The 17,251-nt window shown below is 42.3% G+C and overlaps 1 protein-coding gene across 1 annotated transcript in view; it reads left to right on the top strand.

The window, feature by feature from the left end:
- The window catches only part of LOC128667074 (protein PRRC2A), an 88,361-nt gene that overhangs the window by 33,244 nt on the left and 37,866 nt on the right, over positions 1 to 17,251 (top strand). The window contains exons 3-4 of the mRNA XM_053721960.1: positions 7,966 to 8,124; positions 16,896 to 16,981. Of these exons, the coding sequence (XP_053577935.1) occupies positions 7,966 to 8,124; positions 16,896 to 16,981 (245 nt within the window). The remainder of the gene's footprint in view (positions 1 to 7,965; positions 8,125 to 16,895; positions 16,982 to 17,251) is intronic.

Below are 17,251 nucleotides of genomic sequence, written 5' to 3'. Positions count from 1 at the left end.
GATGGCTCCCGCCCGTGTTTCTCAGATGGGCGGACCCCTAAATTTAGTGTTTTCTTCTAGCACCTTTTTCTTCCTGATATTTCTCCTACTGTTCCTTGTTCCCTCTGCAGAATGACTGGGGGATAGGGGAAGTGGGAGAGGTATTTAAGCCTTTGGCTGGGGTGTCTTTGCCTCCTCCTGGTGGCCAGGTTCAGTATTTCCAAACAGTAAGGAATGACGCCGTGGACTCTCCTTGTACAGAAGGAAATGAAATTATCTGGTAAGCATAATTTGTTTTTACATAGAACTTAATTATGCAAATCTAAATAATTCTATGATTATACAGTGTACTTGGCTTAGAAGAATCAACAGATATGTGATGATAAAAAATTCCTTACATATAGTTTTTCCTAATGCTCACATATGTGTCTTGGTGTTTATTGCAAAGTATGTATCTTTAAGTGTGTAATATATGCTATAGACTTTATCACTTCTTTGGGTGGGACTACTATGTCTTTAATGGGATATGAAACCCCAAAAAAATATTTTGTGACTCGGACAGACTATACCATTTTAAAAAAGGTTTTGAATTTACTTCTGCTATCAAATTTGCTTCGTTCACATGATATTGTGTGTTAGAGATACCTAGGTAGGTCTCTGTAGCACTACATGGTAGGAAATAGAGCTGCCATCTAGTGCTCTTGCAAATGGATAACATTAGTACTACATGACAGGAAATAGTGCTGCCATCTAGTGCTCTTGCTAATGTATAACATTAGTACTACATGACAGGAAATAGTTGCTAATGTATAACATTAGTACTACATGACAGGAAATAGTGCTGCCATCTAGTGCTCTTGCTAATGTATAACATTAGTACTGCATGACAGGAAATAGTGCTGCCCTCTAGTGCTCTTGCTAATGTATAACATTAGTACTGCATGACAGGAAATTGTGCTGCCCTCTAGTGCTCTTGCTATTGTATAACATTAGTACTACATGACAGGAAATAGTGCTGCCATCTAGTGCTCTTGCTAATGTATAACATTAGTACTACATGACAGGAAATAGTGCTGCCATCTAGTGCTCTTGCTAATGTATAACATTAGTACTACGTGACAGGAAATAGTGCTGCCATCTAGTGCTCTTGCTAATGTATACCATTAGTACTACATGACAGGAAATAGTGCTGCCATCTAGTGCTCTTGCTAATGTATAACATTAGTACTACATGACAGGAAATAGTGCTGCCATCTAGTGCTCTTGCTAATGTATAACATTTAGCACTACATGACAGGAAATAGTGCTGCCATCTAGTGCTCTTGCTAATGTATAACATTAGTACTACATGACAGGAAATAGTGCTGCCATCTAGTGCTCTTGCTAATGTATAACATTAGTACTACATGACAGGAAATAGTGCTGCCATCTAGTTCTCTTGCTAATGTATAACATTAGTACTACATAACAGGAAATAGTGCTGCCATCTAGTGCTCTTGCAAATGGATAACATTCTTGCAAAACCGCTGCCATATAGAAATTGGCCGACTCCTAAGTATATGTCCCTACTTTTCAACAAAAGATACAAAGAGATTGAAGAAAATTTGATAATACAAGTAAATTAGAAAGTTGTTTAAAATCACATCTGAGTCATGAAATAAACATTTTGGGTTTCATATCCCTTTAAGGACTACTTTTAATAGAGTGAAGTGGGAAGACTATATGAAACCTTGGCTGCTTGATACAACACTGGTTGCTGATGTGGGCTGCTGGACGTTTTGTGGAAGTGGGATCATTTACTATAAAACACTGATTTGTTGGGATTTATTTGTCTTTCCACAGCGCTGTTTAATACCTTGCATTGTTGTGCCTATAGGATTGGCATGTGTAGTTCACACATTTCACAGTTTCAGCAGTTTATGTATCTGAGCTGAACATTCTGCCCAATAATACAGTTCAGGTGAAACTGCACAGATCCTTGAGATTGTCACTATGGTAACAATACCCTTATGCATTCTGGTGTAACTGTGACATGTCTTGCAGAATTGGTTTACAAGTGATGTATCTACTGAGTAGGAATTCTCTATTTTTCAGCTGATTGGGTAACTTAAAGGGACATGAAACACAAATTTGATTATTTCGCGATTCAGATATAGCTTGTGATTGTAAACCACTTTCCAATTGACCACCTATTGTCGATTTTTGTTCTTTTGGTAGCTTTTGTTGAAAAGGATCAGAAGCTGCTGATTGGTGGCTGCACATGTATGCCTCATGCTATCCAATGTGTTCAGCTAGCTCCCAGTAGTGCATTGCTGCTTCAACAAAGGATATCAAGAGAATGAAGCAAATTGGATAATTGAAATAAATTGGGAAGTTGTTTAGAGTTATATTCTACCTGAATCATGAAATAAAAAAAACTGGGTTTCATGTCCCTTTAAGCCATAGACGACGTCTCCATTTTTAAAACTTATTTTACACTGGATGATATTTACGTGTGATAGCCTTTTATTGTAATTATATTTTTTAATAAAGTACAATAAATCTTTATAGTAATTTTGAAGAGCGTGCTGAAGTCCCTGTGATTTAAGAGGGCTGCTTTCTCTCGCTCTCTCTTCTCTCGCTCTCTCTTCTCTCGCTCTCTCTTCTCTCGCTCTCTCTTCTCTCGCTCTCTCTTCTCTCGCTCTCTCTTCTCTCGCTCTCTCTTCTCTCGCTCTCTCTTCTCTCGCTCTCTCTTCTCTCGCTCTCTCTTCTCTCGCTCTCTCTTCTCTCGCTCTCTGTTCTCTCGCTCTCTGTTCTCTCGCTCTCTGTTCTCTCGCTCTCTGTTCTCTCGCTCTCTCTTCTCTCGCTCTCTCTTCTCTCGCTCTCCTCTTCTCTCGCTCTCCTCTTCTCTCGCTCTCTCGCTCTCTTCTCTCTAGCTGCTCTCACGCTCTTTTCTCGCGCTCTTTTTTGCGATATGCTCTCGCGCTCTCTGCGCCCTCTGCTCTCTGCGCCCTCTGCTCTCTTTTCTCTCTGCTCTCTTTTCTCTCTGCTCTCTTTTCTCTCTGCTCTCTTTTCTCTCTGCTCTCTTTTCTCTCTGCTCGCTTTTCTCTCTGCTCGCTTTTCTCTCTGCTCTCTTTTCTCTCTGCTCGCTTTTCTCTCTGCTCGCTCTTTTCTCCCCCTGTCTCTTCTCTCCCCCTCCCCTTTTAAGAGTTTTGCATGTGGCCCTCTTTGTGGCACTGGTTGCTCATCACTGATTTAATTGCTACTAGTTTTATCTATGTCTCGCCTCTTTGAAAGCTCCTGTTTTTATTATTAATGACTAAAGCCAAACCTTTTAAGGTAATTTTCTTTCAAGCGTGATCAGAAGTGGTAAATCCTTAGCCAACTGCTGGTGCCCTCAGTGTTGCGTAACATCTCTTTTGTAACTGATAATACCTAGGGTAGGGGGGGCACTCTTCTTTTTATTGTTGGTTTGGAATTTGTTTTTTAGCAACACTGAAACACGCAAGCAGTGGCAGTGCTGAAGGACGCTGCTCCTCACCTTGTGTAGTAGGGCCCCTTACAATCACTGGCACTAACCTAACATAGTTTGTTTGTGACTAAATAATGCCTCTTGTTTTACTTCTTACCAGAATATTATATTTACTATAATAAAAAGACAATGCAATATTCCCCAGGTCTGCGTCATGTGACAGCCATTAGCCAATCACAGACTCATTTATGTGTACACTGAACTCTTGCACATGCTCAGTATTCGTTTGTCTCAGAAAATGTGCCTATAAAAAACTGTGCACAATCTAATAATGGAAGTAAATGAGAACGTTTTTAAAGATTGCATGCTCTGAATCATGAAACTTTGGCTTTAGTGTCCCTTTTAATACAATTCGAAATTTAAATATGTATGAGTGCATTTCCGTTTTGCAAAAATGTATCTTATAAAAGATCCATCTAGTAAAATGACTTTTGTCAGGGGCCGGTGTACATATACTACACACTCATGCACGTGCAATCTCAGTCAAACCCCTCGCCTGCCCAGAGAGCTGGGGGCGGCATGTAGAGCGTCAGCAGTGACTCAGTTTGGAACACAGAAGCTACTGAGCATGTGTGAGGTTTAATTTTAGGTGCACTGGGCATGTGCAGCATTTATATACATGCTACTGCAACAGTAATAACGTTTACTAGAATAAGTTTATTCTAATACAAGTATACAGCAAAATAACTTCCCTAATATCCTGCCTAATTTGCTTTACCGTTTGTAAATGTTATGGTTTAGACACTTAAAGGGACATGAAATCTAAACATTTTCTTCCATGATTCAGACAGAGCATGCACTTTTCTAACTTGCCTCATTCTCTTGGTATCCTTTGTAGCAAAGCATACCTAGGTAGGCTTAGGAGCTGGGATCTAGCTGCTGATTGGTGGCTGCAAATATTTACCACCTCATTGGCTTACCAATGTAAATCAGCTAGCTCCCAGTAGCGCATTGCTATTCCTTAAAGTGAAGGTAAAGTTATCCGGAATTTCAGCTAACCAACCATTTATCAATAGTACCTTAATGTATTTCCCAAGTTTTTTTTTTTATTACTGTTATATTTAACGGTAAAAAAATATTTCACATTCCCTCACCGTTTGGCCGCCGACTCCTCCCAAGCCCTACTTCCCTGTTCTGACAGCTGTGACGTCTTGAGCGGTCCCACCCGCTCTCAACAGCGCGTTCATGTTTCTGAATTAAATCGCGCATGCGCTACACTCCAATGCTGCCGACCACGTATTAAGGGATTCCTACCTAAATCTAGAACGCATGCGCAAAACGGGAGCGCACGCAGTGTGGAATCCACAGAAAATTGTATTGCGCATGCGCTCTTGAATAAGTGGGCGGATGACGTCTAGTGACTGTCGCCTAACGGCCTACATTTCAATAGGAGAATTAAAAAACGTGATCAATAGGTACAAAAAAATATATATTTTCGGGTTGACTAAAAATATTTAATAAATTGCCTTAAAACTTGGTTTATACGCAGATCAGAAAAAAATGATGAATTAAACCTATATTTATTTGACTCCATAAACGGAATACTGGAAAGAGACTGAGGTAACTTTACCTTCACTTTAAATAAAGGATACCAAGAGAATGAAACAAAATTTGAAAATAGAAGTAAAATGAAAAGTTGTTTACAATTCTATGTTCTACCTGTATCATAAAAGAAACGTCTTGGGGTCCATGTCCCTTTAAAGGTTGGACCAGCTGCTAAATCTGCTCTCTCTTTGCTGTACATACTTGTCGTGTTATGTGTGGTGGTGTATGTAATACACGCTGGTACTGCTGTGGTGTATGTAATACACGCTGGTACTGCTGTGGTGTATGTGAGACGCTGGTACTGCTGTGGTGTATGTGAGACACGCTGGTACTGCTGTGGTGTATGTGAGACGCTGGTACTGGTGTGGTGTATGTGAGACACGCTGGTACTGGTGTGGTGTATGTGAGACACGCTGGTACTGGTGTGGTGTATGTGAGACACGCTGGTACTGGTGTGGTGTATGTGAGACACACTGGTACTGGTGTGGTGTATGTGAGTCAAGCTAGTACTGGTGTGGTGTATGTGAGACACTGGTGTGGTGTATGTGAGACACGCTGGTACTGGTGTGGTGTATGTGAGACACGCTGGTACTGGTGTGGTGTATGTGAGACACGCTGGTACTGGTGTGGTGTATGTGAGACACGCTGGTACTGGTGTGGTGTATGTGAGACACGCTGGTACTGGTGTGGTGTATGTGAGACACGCTGGTACTGGTGTGGTGTATGTGAGACACGCTGGTACTGGTGTGGTGTATGTGAGACACGCTGGTACTGGTTGTGGTGTATGTGAGACACGCTGGTACTGGTGTGGTGTATGTGAGACCACGCTGGTACTGGTGTGGTGTATGTGAGACACGCTGGTACTGGTGTGGTGTATGTGAGACGCTGGTACTGGTGTGGTGTATGTGAGACACGCTGGTACTGGTGTGGTGTATGTGAGATGCTGGTACTGCTGTGGTGTATGTGAGACACGCTGGTACTGCTGTGGTGTATGTGAGACACGCTGGTACTGCTGTGGTGTATGTGAGACACGCTGGTACTGGTGTGGTGTATGTGAGACACGCTGGTACTGGTGTGGTGTATGTGAGACACGCTGGTACTGGTGTGGTGTATGTGAGACACGCTGGTACTGGTGTGGTGTATGTGAGACACGCTGGTACTGGTGTGGTGTATGTGAGACACGCTGGTACTGGTGTGGTGTATGTGAGACGCTGGTACTGGTGTGGTGTATGTGAGACACGCTGGTACTGCTGTGGTGTATGTGAGACACGCTGGTACTGGTGTGGTGTATGTGAGACACGCTGGTACTGGTGTGGTGTATGTGAGACACGCTGGTACTGGTGTGGTGTATGTGAGACACGCTGGTACTGGTGTGGTGTATGTGAGTCAAGCTGGTACTGGTGTGGTGTATGTGAGACACACTGGTACTGGTGTGGTGTATGTGAGACACACTGGTACTGGTGTGGTGTATGTGAGACACGCTGGTACTGGTGTGGTGTATGTGAGACACGCTGGTACTGGTGTGGTGTATGTGAGACGCTGGTACTGGTGTGGTGTATGTGAGACACGCTGGTACTGGTGTGGTGTATGTGAGACACGCTGGTACTGGTGTGGTGTATGTGAGACACGCTGGTACTGGTGTGGTGTATGTGAGACACTCTGGTACTGGTGTGGTGTATGTGAGACACGCTGGTACTGGTGTGGTGTATGTGAGACACGCTGGTACTGGTGTGGTGTATGTGAGACGCTGGTACTGGTGTGGTGTATGTGAGACACGCTGGTACTGGTGTGGTGTATGTGAGACACGCTGGTACTGGTGTGGTGTATGTGAGACACGCTGGTACTGATGTGGTGTATGTGAGACACGCTGGTACTGGTGTGGTGTATGTGAGACACGCTGGTACTGGTGTGGTGTATGTGAGACACGCTGGTACTGGTGTGGTGTATGTGAGACACGCTGGTACTGGTGTGGTGTATGTGAGACACGCTGGTACTGGTGTGGTGTATGTGAGACACGCTGGTACTGGTGTGGTGTATGTGAGACACGCTGGTACTGGTGTGGTGTATGTGAGACACGCTGGTACTGGTGTGATGTATGTGAGACACGCTGGTACTGGTGTGGTGTATGTGAGATACGCTGGTACTGGTGTGGTGTATGTGAGACACGCTGGTACTGGTGTGGTGTATGTGAGACACGCTGGTACTGGTGTGGTGTATGTGAGACACGCTGGTACTGGTGTGGTGTATGTCAGACACGCTGGTACTGGTGTGGTGTGGTGTATGTGAGACACGCTGGTACTGGTGTGGTGTGGTGTATGTGAGACACGCTGGTACTGGTGTGGTGTGTATGTGAGACACGCTGGTACTGGTGTATGTGAGACACGCTGGTACTGGTGTATGTGAGACACGCTGGTACTGGTGTGGTGTAGTGTATGTGAGACACGCTGGTACTGGTGTGGTGTATGTGAGACACGCTGGTACTGGTGTGGTGTATGTGAGACACGCTGGTACTGGTGTGGTGTGGTGTATGTGAGACACGCTGGTACTGGTGTAGTGTGGTGTATGTGAGACACGCTGGTACTGGTGTGGTGTGTATGTGAGACACGCTGGTACTGGTGTATGTGAGACACGCTGGTACTGGTGTATGTGAGACACGCTGGTACTGGTGTGGTGTAGTGTATGTGAGACACGCTGGTACTGGTGTGGTGTGGTGTGGTGTATGTGAGACACGCTGGTACTGGTGTGGTGTGGTGTATGTGAGACACGCTGGTCGTGGTGTGGTGTATGTGAGACACGCTGGTCCTTCTGTGGTGTGGTACATGTGGACAGGTGTCCTGTGCTCCTGGTTGCTTGTACTTGTGACTATGATCATGACAAAAACTGCTGTGAAGGGGAGTATACCACATCAGCTGTAAAACCTTATTCCTCAGGTTCTTCTTTCTATGGTGGACTCCCAGATTCCAGTATTGGGTTTTGGATCTCTTGCCTCTGTCCCCCAGCAGCCCCCTCTCGTTACAGTTGGGCAAGCCATGCAACCCCTTCACCCACTTTCAAATTCTGGTCGAACCCATTCAAACATGAGAAATGAGGTAGGTACTGTGTGTGTGTATATATATAGATAGATGGATATAATCTGTTGATAATAAATTGTATTCAAAGAAAACATTAGACTGAGAATAATATGTATTTGTATTTATTTTTCTTTCCTATGACAAGGAGAGTCCACAACGTCATTCCAATTACTAGTAGGATAATCAACTCCTGGCCAGCAGGAGGAGGCAAAGAGCACAACCATAACCCCTAGTCATTCTCTTTGCACAACCTCCATTGACAGAAGCAAAGTTGGTGTCTGAAGATTGTAATTCTTTTCTGGGTATTTTCCCTGCAAGCAAGGATTGGGGGTCTAGCTGTGTCCACGATCTTTTGAGTAAAATTAGTGGTGGCTTTTAGCAGTTAGAAGGCAGCGAGGAAGTCTTTGCTTTACTTCTAACATTTTGCTACCCCTTGGTAGAAAGCCAGTGTTAGTTAATCTGTTCTTTCTTTTACTACAGGTTCCTGACAGGGAGTGGAGTATCGTTCACACCTATGTAGCTGTTACCTGCCCTGGAGCAGGATCCACAGGTAATTGCATTTTCCTTCTAGGTTCTGAAGGATAGCACTTTAGAGATAAAACCTCTAGTGGATCAAATTTGGGATATAAATTATCTAAGTGGTCTTAGATATTTTTGGGGGTCAAATTTGCAGGCTATATATATGCTTAACACTGGCAAGAGAGTCTAAGGGGATAATATAAGATGTGGGCTTATGATTATGCAAACTATGTGGAAAGTTTTTACATCTAACTTTTATTGAACAAAGCAAATGGCAAGGGGCACTTTGTTTAACAGATTAAAAGAATGGACTTTATAAGGCTGTTACGGCTCAGTTAGAATTTTATACTTTGAGCTGTTTTTGAATGCGTGCCTATTTCAAAGACTTGTGGCTCAGTTTTAATTTTCACAACGCCCGCTCACGTGACTCTCAACTCTTCCGTGTGTGTGAGGAGCGTAGTTTAGTCAGTCACTGAGCCTGGACTGTTACGGTTTTCTTTCTCACGATCGGATTGCTAATCTGACCTTGTATATAAATCATCTCATCTGGGCAGTTCCCTTACTAGTGGGTTATCGTCTCCGGTACGGTAGGAGCCTCAGTCCCTCTGAGGATTTTTATATTAAAGTTACAGGTGCCGGGGTTTTTTATACATTTATTTGAGGTTTTTTTTCAAAAAATGTATTCATTTGTTTCTGTCTATATAATAAAAGATTTTATTTTGAAAGGTATCATTATTTACAATGGAATTTGAAAGAGATTCTTCATTGAACATGGATAAATGTTTGCTTTGCTTAGAAGTCCCAATTTTCTGCATATGCAATTTTGTTCAAGTTACTTAGCTAAGACCTTTAAATATAAGGATAAATTAACCCCTTATGAACCTAATGTTTCTCAGGATATAGCTGTACTAGATATGCCTCAGCTTTCTCCTCAAACGTCCCAAGCCTTATCAGCTTCGCATACTGTGCCCTGCATGTCCTCTCAACCTCCTGGGGGTGTATATTTGCCAGGGAATTTTGCTGTGCAGATAACTTCTCTGGTATCTTCGGCTTTGTCTGCTTTCCCTAATTCGGGTAAGCATAAGAGGAAATCTAAACATTTGTTTGCTTGTAAGGCTTTTGTCTGATGAGGAGCACACTTCAGTAGCTTCTGAAGGTGAAATCTCAGACTCTGACACTTCGGTAGAAAAATCTTCAGAATCTGAAGAGGTAAATTTTAGATTTAAACTAGAACACCTCCAGTTATTACTGAAGGAGGTTCTAGCTACTTTAGACGACTCTGAACCTTTGGTTGTTGTGTTTATGATTCCCCATCTTCAGAGGAAGTTTTTCCAGTTCCTAGGAAGATGTCTGAAATTATAACTCAGTAATGGGATAAGCCAGGGGTTCCTTTTTCCCCTTCCCCTGTTTTTAATTTTTTTTTTTTCCTGTTGCTGACTCTATTCGTGAATCTTGGCGCACTGTGCCTAAAGAAGAAGGAGCTATTTCTACTCTTGCCAAGAGAACTACCATTCCTATAGAGGATAGTTACTCTTTTAAGGATCCCATGGATAAGAAGCTTGAGGCTTACTTAAAAAAGATGTATATCCATATAGCATGAATAAGGGTTGTTAACCCGAAATGTCGTTATGTTATGTGATGTCTGTATAATAAAATAAAGAATTACTGTACCAGCGCTGTGAACATTTGTATGGTATTTATGTGATTTGAGGATTTAGTAGAGTCCCTGTCTTCACTTGTACAGGATAAGAACTTTAAGTTGCTGTTTCACTACTATAGTATTGGCCTCAAGGATTATAGTGACCACCTGCAGCAAGTATTGCCACGGTTGCGGGAGCAGCATCTTATTGGTGCGATGCCTTGGCTGATCTTATTACAGAGGAAACTGTAAGATAGGGTCAAAGCTCTCAAACTGGCGAATACCTTTATCTGTGATGCCAATATGCAGATAATTAGACTAGGAGCTAATATGTCTAGCTGCACTGTACTAGCACGCAGGGCTAAAGTCCTGGTCGGCTGATGTTTCTTCTAAGGCCAAGCTTTTGGCTTTACCCTATAAGGGTAAGACTCTGTTTGGACTAGGTCTGGCGGAGATCATTTCAGAAATTACGGGTGGAAAGGGTTCTGTCCTGCCTCAGGATAAGAAGAATAGACCTAGGGGTCGGCAGACTTATCATTTTCGTTCCTTTCGCAACTTTAAGAGACAGAAGTCATCCTCTTCCTCTGCAAAACCAGACCAATCTAGGTCCTCTTGAAAATCCAGTCAGTCCTGGAATAAGGGAAAGCAGAACAAGAAGCCTTCCGCTGACTCTAAATCAGCATGAAGGTTTTGCCCCCGATTCAAGTTTGGATCAGGTGCGGAGCAGGCTTTCTCTTTTTCGTGAAGCCTGGATACGAGATGTCCCAGATCCATGGGCTCTGGACATAGTATCCCAGGGTTACAGATTTCTCCTGTCAAGACTATCCTCAAACCAGGTAAAGGAGGAGGCCTTCTTAAATTGTGTAAAGAACCTATCCTCCCTGGGAGTTACCAGTCTCTCTACGTGAACAGGGTTTAAGATTTTATTCAAATCTATTTGTGGTTCCCAAAAAGGTGGGAACTTTTTGTCCAGTCCTAGATCTCAAGTGCCTCAAGTTCCTCTGGGTCCCGTCCTTCAAGATGGAATCTATTTGTTACATTCTTCCTTTGGTACAGGAAGGTCAATTTATGATGACTATATACCTGAAGGATGCATACCTTCATGTTCTCATTCACAGGGAACATAACCAGTTTTTGAGGTTTTCTTTTCTGGACAAGCATTTCCAGTTTGTTGCGCTTCCGTTTGGTCTGGCCACGGCTCCCAGAATATTCACAAAGGTTCTGGGGGTGCTATTGGCAGTGATCAGATCCCAGGGAATTGCTGTGACGCCTTATCTAGACGACATCTTGGTTCAGTCGTCATCTTTTCAACTAGCTTAATCTCATACAGAGATGCTGTTGTCTTTTCTACGTTCCCACGAGTGGAAGGTGAATTTGGAAAAGAGTTCTCTAATTCCATTTACAACTGTGTGTTTTCTAAGGACAATAATAGATTCCATGTCCATGAAGATTTTCCTGACGGAAGTCAGAAAATCCAAACTTCTTGCTTCCTGCCTTTCCCTCCAGTCTGCCTTTTGCCCATCTGTGGCTCAATGCATGGAGGTGATTGGTCTGATGGTTGCATCAATGATCATCATCCCTTTTGTTTGGTTCCACCTAAGACCGCTGCAGCTTTGCATGCTCCGTCAATGGGACAGAGACCATTCAGATTTGTCACAAAGGAGAAGTCTAGACCCCCTAACAAGAGACAAGACTCTCTCGTGGTGGACGTCTGTCTCAGGGCACTTGCTTCCTGAGACCTTCCTGGGAGATTGTGACTACGGACGCCAGCCTGTCAGGCTGGGGAGCGGTTTGGGGCCAAAAGAGTGTAGAATCCTACTGCTCTAGCACAGACGCTTCCTTGATCCGTCCAACCGGAAGTGTGCTGTGGGGCCGCAAGGCCGCTTGGGCTGCCCTAGGAGTGCCGTAGTCGGGATGTGCCGAATCCAGCACCAAAGTTGTACAGGAAAAGAAATGACAGGCACTGCAAGCCAGGTAATATTGCATATAAAAAGTCCCAATTTTATTCGAAGATAAATATGGTAAATACCAATCCAAAATACAGGAGACCAACATGAAGGTAACTCACAACAGGTAAGGGTGACACACAGGAGACTGACTGACGCGTTTCGCGCCCCCTACAGGCGCTTACTCATAGACACAGTACAGGTAAGACTAGGATGCTATAAATACACATGTAAGCAATGAATTAAGAGTGGGAATTAACCCAATGTAATCCGGACCAAGCTGGACCAGATCTAAAACAGTGCATGTTAATACTATAGCAAGCAAAAACATATATGTACAAACAGAGATCAAGGGGAAAGTTATACAATTCAAATGTATATATAGACACTCTGGTTTATAGGTCTTATAATTAAATTTTGAAACATGATGTTACAAACATTAGACACAACCTGACAACTAAATCAGAGAAGACAAAGAAAAAGCAACATAAAAAATGTGTGAGAAAGGAAATAAGATAAAAAACTTTATAATAGACCTTTGTATATATTATATTAGAAGAAGGATGTACTTAGTTGAAAAGTAGACATCCTTAAATGAAAAAATATAATTGCAAATATATTTAAAACAAAGAAACATGTGTAAAAGTAATCAACTCAATCTGTTTCCTTACATAAACACTTGCAATTAAAAAACCAACATTATATGTTTAATATCTTAAGAAATAATAAGACCAAAAGTAATAAATAACATTGGAATGTTATATAAACTTACATTGTGAGAAAATGACTATTGATTGCACTATGTGTCATTAATAAAATAGTCAATGTCACATTCTCTGTTAATACCCATCGGGCTTCTAGTTTGGAGCTGCAAGATCCAATAGATCTCTTTACTTTGTAGAATGGTGTACCTATTACCACTTCTAGGTGGCACAAGAGCTATGTCAATGATGCTAATAGATAAATTTGCTATATTTGTAAAATGCTCTCCATTGAAGTGATTTGCAATGGCAGATTCCTTGACATAGTTCTTAGTGTCCCTGAGGTGCTCACCAAACCTACGTCTGACCTCTCTGGAGGTCTGACCAACATATTGGCGTTGGCAAAGATTGCATGTTAAAAGGTACACAACAAAAGTTGTACCACAGTTTGCATAAAAGCTAGTAGTGTACCTCTGTGTGTTGCTGCTCTCAAATTGGTTGCCCATGGTAACTGAGGAACACATACCACAATTTCTACTTAGACACTTGAAACTTCCATGTCTATTCAGCCATAATGTACCCCTAGGCGGTGTTCTGGTGACCTGACTAGGTGAAAGGCTACGTGCTAAGGTTTTCGGCCTTTTTGCCACAAATCTACAATTCTGAATAAAGGGAGCTAGAATGGTGTCCCCTTGGAGAACATGTAGATGTTTTTTGAGAATTTTGGCTATATTGTCATATTGACTACTAAATTCAGTAGTAAAAACAACCGCTTCACCAAAAGATTTATTGCAAGGCTTTCGTTTATTAGTATCATAAGTTTTAATCTCCATTCTGCATTTTTCAAGGGCTACTGCACTATATCCTCTAGCAATTAATCTATTTTTAAGTTCTAATGGTTGTTTTTCATATGTTTCTAAGGACTGAGTATTCCTTTTTAATCTTATGAACTGCCCTCTAGGGACAGCTTTAATAAGATGGCTAGGGTGTTGGGAATTGGCATGCAGAATTGTGTTACCTGCACTAGGTTTGCTATATGTTTTTGTGTATGCTTTGTTTCCACTGCTGAATAAGGTGAGGTCTAGATAATTGACCTCTGTTTGACTGAAATTGCCTGTGAACTTGAGGTTCATGAAATTATTATCCAAGAAACTTAGAAACTTCTTAAATAAAGCCTCATCAACAGGTTTTTTAAAAATGATCAGAAGGTCATCTATGAACCTCACAAATAGTAGTATGTCCTCTAACCAAGGGTTGAGGACACTGTATACATAGGTTAGCTCCCACCAAGAGACATAAAGATTTGCGAATGCGGGGGCAAATTTTGGGTTTGGGGCCCTCTGAAGGCTCAGGGCCTGTGGTCTCGGGAAGAGTCCTCTCTCCCCATAAACATCTTTGATTTGCAAGCAATCTTCAATGCCTTGACAGCGTAGCCTCAATTGTCTTTGGTCTGGTTTATCAGATTCCAGTCGGACCACCTCAGTGGCTTATATAAACCACCAGGGAGGAACTCCTGAGTTCCTTAGCCATGAAGGAGGTGACTCGCAGTGGGCAGAAGCTAACAATTGTCTTCTATCTGCCATCCATATCCCAGGTGTGGACAACTGGGAGGCGGATTTTCTGAGCAGGCGGACTTTTCATCCCGGGGAGTAGGCTCTTCATCCAGAAGTGTTCTCTCAGTGAACCCTCAGGTGGGGAGTTTCAGAGTTGGATCTGATGGCGTCCCTCCACAACGTCAAGGTTCCAAAGTACGGTTCAAGGTCAAGAGATCCTCAGGCCGTTCTGATAGATGCTCTAGCGGTTCCTTGGACGTTCTCTCTGACATATCTGTTCCCTCCATTTGCTCTCCTTCCACGAGTCATTGTTTGTATGAAACAGGAGAGAGCATCAGTGATCCTAATAGCTCCTGCATGGTCTCGCAGGATCTGGTACAGATGTCATTTCTACTTGCTTGGAGGTTATCTCTGAGGAAGGACCTTCTAATTCAGGGTCCTTTCCTCCACCCCAATCTAGATTCTCTGACGCTGACTGCATGGAGATTGAATGCCTAGTTCTGTCTAGACATGGTTTTTCTGAAGCGGTCATTGAGACTATGCTACAGGCTCGCAAACCAGTTACTTGTAAGATTTACCACAACATATTCCGTAAATATCTTAATTGGTGCGAATCTAAAGGGTTCTCCTGGAGCGATGTGAGGATTCCCCAGATTTTCTTTTCATCAGGATGGCCTGGGGAAGAGTTTGTCGGTCAGTACTCTAAAGGGTCAGATTTCTGCGCTGTCTATCCTTTTGCATAAATGTCTGGCAGACTTACCAGATGTTCAAGCTTTTGTTCAGGCCCTGGTTAGGATCAGGCCTGTTTAAACCTGTTGCTCCTCCTTGGAGCCTTAACCTAGTTCTTAAAGTTTTGCAGCAGGCTCCGTTTGAGCCGATGCATGTTGTCGATATCAAATTGTTATCTTGGAAGGTTTTGTTTCTCCTTGCTATTTCTTCTGCTCGCAGAGTTTGAGCTTTCAGCTCTGCAGTGTGATTCACCGTACCTTATCTTTCATGCAGATAAGGCGGTCCTTCGTACTAAATTGGGGTTTCTCCCTAAGGTAGTGTCGGATCGAAACATTAATCAGGAAATTGTAGTTCCTTCTTTTTGTCCTAATCCTTCTTCATAAGGAAATTCTTTTGCATAACTTGGATGTTGTGCGTGGTCTAAAATTTTACTTACAAGCTACTAAAGATTTTCGACAGACTTCTGCCCTTTTTGTTGTTTTCTCTGGAAAGCATAAGGGTCAGAAGGCCACTTCTTCTACTCTATCTCTTTAGGTTGATTCAGTCTGATTCAGTTGGCTTATGAGACTGCTGGACAGCAGCCTTCTGAGAGAATTACGGCTCATTCCACTAGGGCTGTCTCTTCTTTTTGGGTTTCAAAAATGAAGCTTCTGTGGAACAGATTTGCAAGGCGGCTTCATGGTCCTTTCTGAATACTTTTTCCAAATTCTACAAATTTGATACTTTTGCCTTGGCTGAGGCCTCCTTTGGGAGAAACGTTCTTCAAGAGGTGGTGCCTTCTGTTTAGGTCCTCCTGCCTTTTCTCCCTCCCTGTTTATGCTGTGTCCTCTAGCTTGGGTATTGGTTCCCATTAGTAATTGGAATGACGTTGTGGACTCTCCATGTCATAGGAAAGAAAACAAAATTAATCCTTACCTGATAAATTTCTTTCTTTCCTGACATGGAGAGTCCACGACCCCACCCTCTTCTTTTTTTTTTTTTTTTTTTCTTTTTTTTTATTATAATTCGGCAGTTTTTTTTTGAGTAAACCTCAGGCACCTTTTCACCCTTGTGTTTCTTCTTTTTCCATTTCCTTCGGCTGAATGACATGGGGTTATGGGTAAGGCAGTTACACTTAACAGCTTTGCTGGGGTGCTCTTTGCCACTTCCTGCTGGCCAGGAGTTGAATATCCCACTAGTAATTGGAATGATGTTGTGGACTCCATGTCCGGAAAGAAATTTATCAGGTAAGCATACATTTTTTATTTTTTTTAAATAGAACTATATTGTTTAAATATTGACGATATACGTGTAAAGGTTTATGTTCTATAAAGTGGTTTCTCTAAATCACTGGTTTACAAACCTGTCCTCAGACCTCCCTAACAGGCCACATTTTGAAGATATCTGGACTGGGCACAGGTAAAATAATCAGCTGATCAGCTGCTCTCATTCAAGGTAATCCTGAAAATCTGGCCTGAGGACAGGTTTTTAAACCAGTGCTCTAGATTAAGTTCTGCTATGTTGAAAACTAGAGTACAATTAAGGACATATAAAGTGTGTAAACACTGGATGGGTGGAATTTTCTAATGTAAAAATTGTTTTTATTAAAAGTCCCTTTTAACATTGTCATTCACAATTATACTGAGATCTTGTTAGATGAATATGAATCAATAAAATATCACCATAGGTAACATTTCCTCTTCCCTTTGTTTTGTATCATCAGACACATTCAGCAGATACAAAGCAGCTGGATGATCACAGGAGGACAGTGGGTGGAGTAGGGCCATGCGCCCCCTCAGCTGGTGGACGGTAAGACTAGTTCCTAGCTTTGTCCCATCTCAGATGGACTCCTTTTGTCTGTTAGTAATAATCTCTTAGAGAGAGACTTTTCTCTGTTACAGAATAGAGGAACTGGAACTTTTTTTTTTTTTAAGATTTATATCTTTAATTCTGTTACCCTATGCGATACTGTTGTTCTATATTATTCCACACAGTGGTATAAAGAGGAGCTCAAAGCTTCTTTCTGTTAATCTGTTGGTTTATTATCTTGGCTCACCCAAGTAGGACTCGCCAATAAAG

This window comes from Bombina bombina, chromosome 7, assembly GCF_027579735.1.
Source record: "Bombina bombina isolate aBomBom1 chromosome 7, aBomBom1.pri, whole genome shotgun sequence".
NCBI classification, from domain to species: Eukaryota; Metazoa; Chordata; class Amphibia; order Anura; family Bombinatoridae; genus Bombina; species Bombina bombina.
Note: the sequence above shows the minus strand (reverse complement) of the source record. Positions and strands in the feature narration are given on the sequence as shown.